The 717-nt window shown below is 45.9% G+C and overlaps 1 protein-coding gene across 3 annotated transcripts in view; it reads left to right on the top strand.

Annotated features, from left to right (window-relative positions):
- Positions 1–717, top strand: part of Vps13c (vacuolar protein sorting 13 homolog C) — a 159,208-nt gene that overhangs the window by 42,907 nt on the left and 115,584 nt on the right. For all 3 annotated transcript variants that reach the window (XM_013346382.2, XM_005347681.3, XM_013346383.2), the window contains one exon: positions 430–557. In XM_013346382.2, the coding sequence (XP_013201836.1) occupies positions 430–557 (128 nt within the window). The remainder of the gene's footprint in view (positions 1–429; positions 558–717) is intronic.

Raw genomic sequence — 717 nt, 5'->3', positions numbered from 1 at the left:
AAGGTCCGGAGAAAAGTGGGCAGGTTTAGAAACAGTGCTGGGATTAAAGGCGTGCGCCACCACCGCCCGGCCACTGAGTTAGTTTTATGTTAGCTATCTACTGCTGGGCGTGTGGCCTGTCCTTAAGTGTGGTTTGTATACCTAGCAAGACTCCCTTTCCTTCGTGTGAAGTCATCAGTTGAAGGTAGCTTCTTGGTTAGGAATGGGAAATCATGTCCTCTTCCCCCTCTCATCCGGCTTGGACCTGTGCACGCTGCTACTCTCTCTGTGAGTTCAGATGCCTTGCACATTTCTTGATAGTGATTCTTTTTACGTGTACATGGTATCATTTACTTTTTACTATTAAAGTGCAACATTCTCATACTTCTTCTCAGCTGTTCACAGTTAAGAGCATGTAAACATACCTTATGTCTTCCCATGTGATGTCAGTTTTCCAGCCAATATCAGCCTCTGCAAAGCTCTACATGAATCCCTGTGCAGAATCAGAGCTCAAAACACCCAAACTTGATGGGAACGTAGAAGTACAAAATATTGCCATTGAGCTGACGAAGCCCCAGGTAAGGTTCCCCTGGATAACTCTGGCTTTAATCAGCTTTGAATCCCGATTTCCAGTTGTCCTTGTCATTAGTCATTCTCTGTGGTCTGGGGGTACTTTCATTCTGTTGACCTTTGGTACCACCCTCCCCCCCAAAAACAACAACTCCCCCCCCCAAAAAA

This window comes from Microtus ochrogaster, chromosome 5 (assembly GCF_000317375.1).
Source record: "Microtus ochrogaster isolate Prairie Vole_2 chromosome 5, MicOch1.0, whole genome shotgun sequence".
In the NCBI taxonomy this organism is placed as follows: domain Eukaryota; kingdom Metazoa; phylum Chordata; class Mammalia; order Rodentia; family Cricetidae; genus Microtus; species Microtus ochrogaster.
The sequence above is the reverse complement of the archived record's forward strand: the minus strand, read 5'-3'. Positions and strand labels throughout refer to the sequence as shown.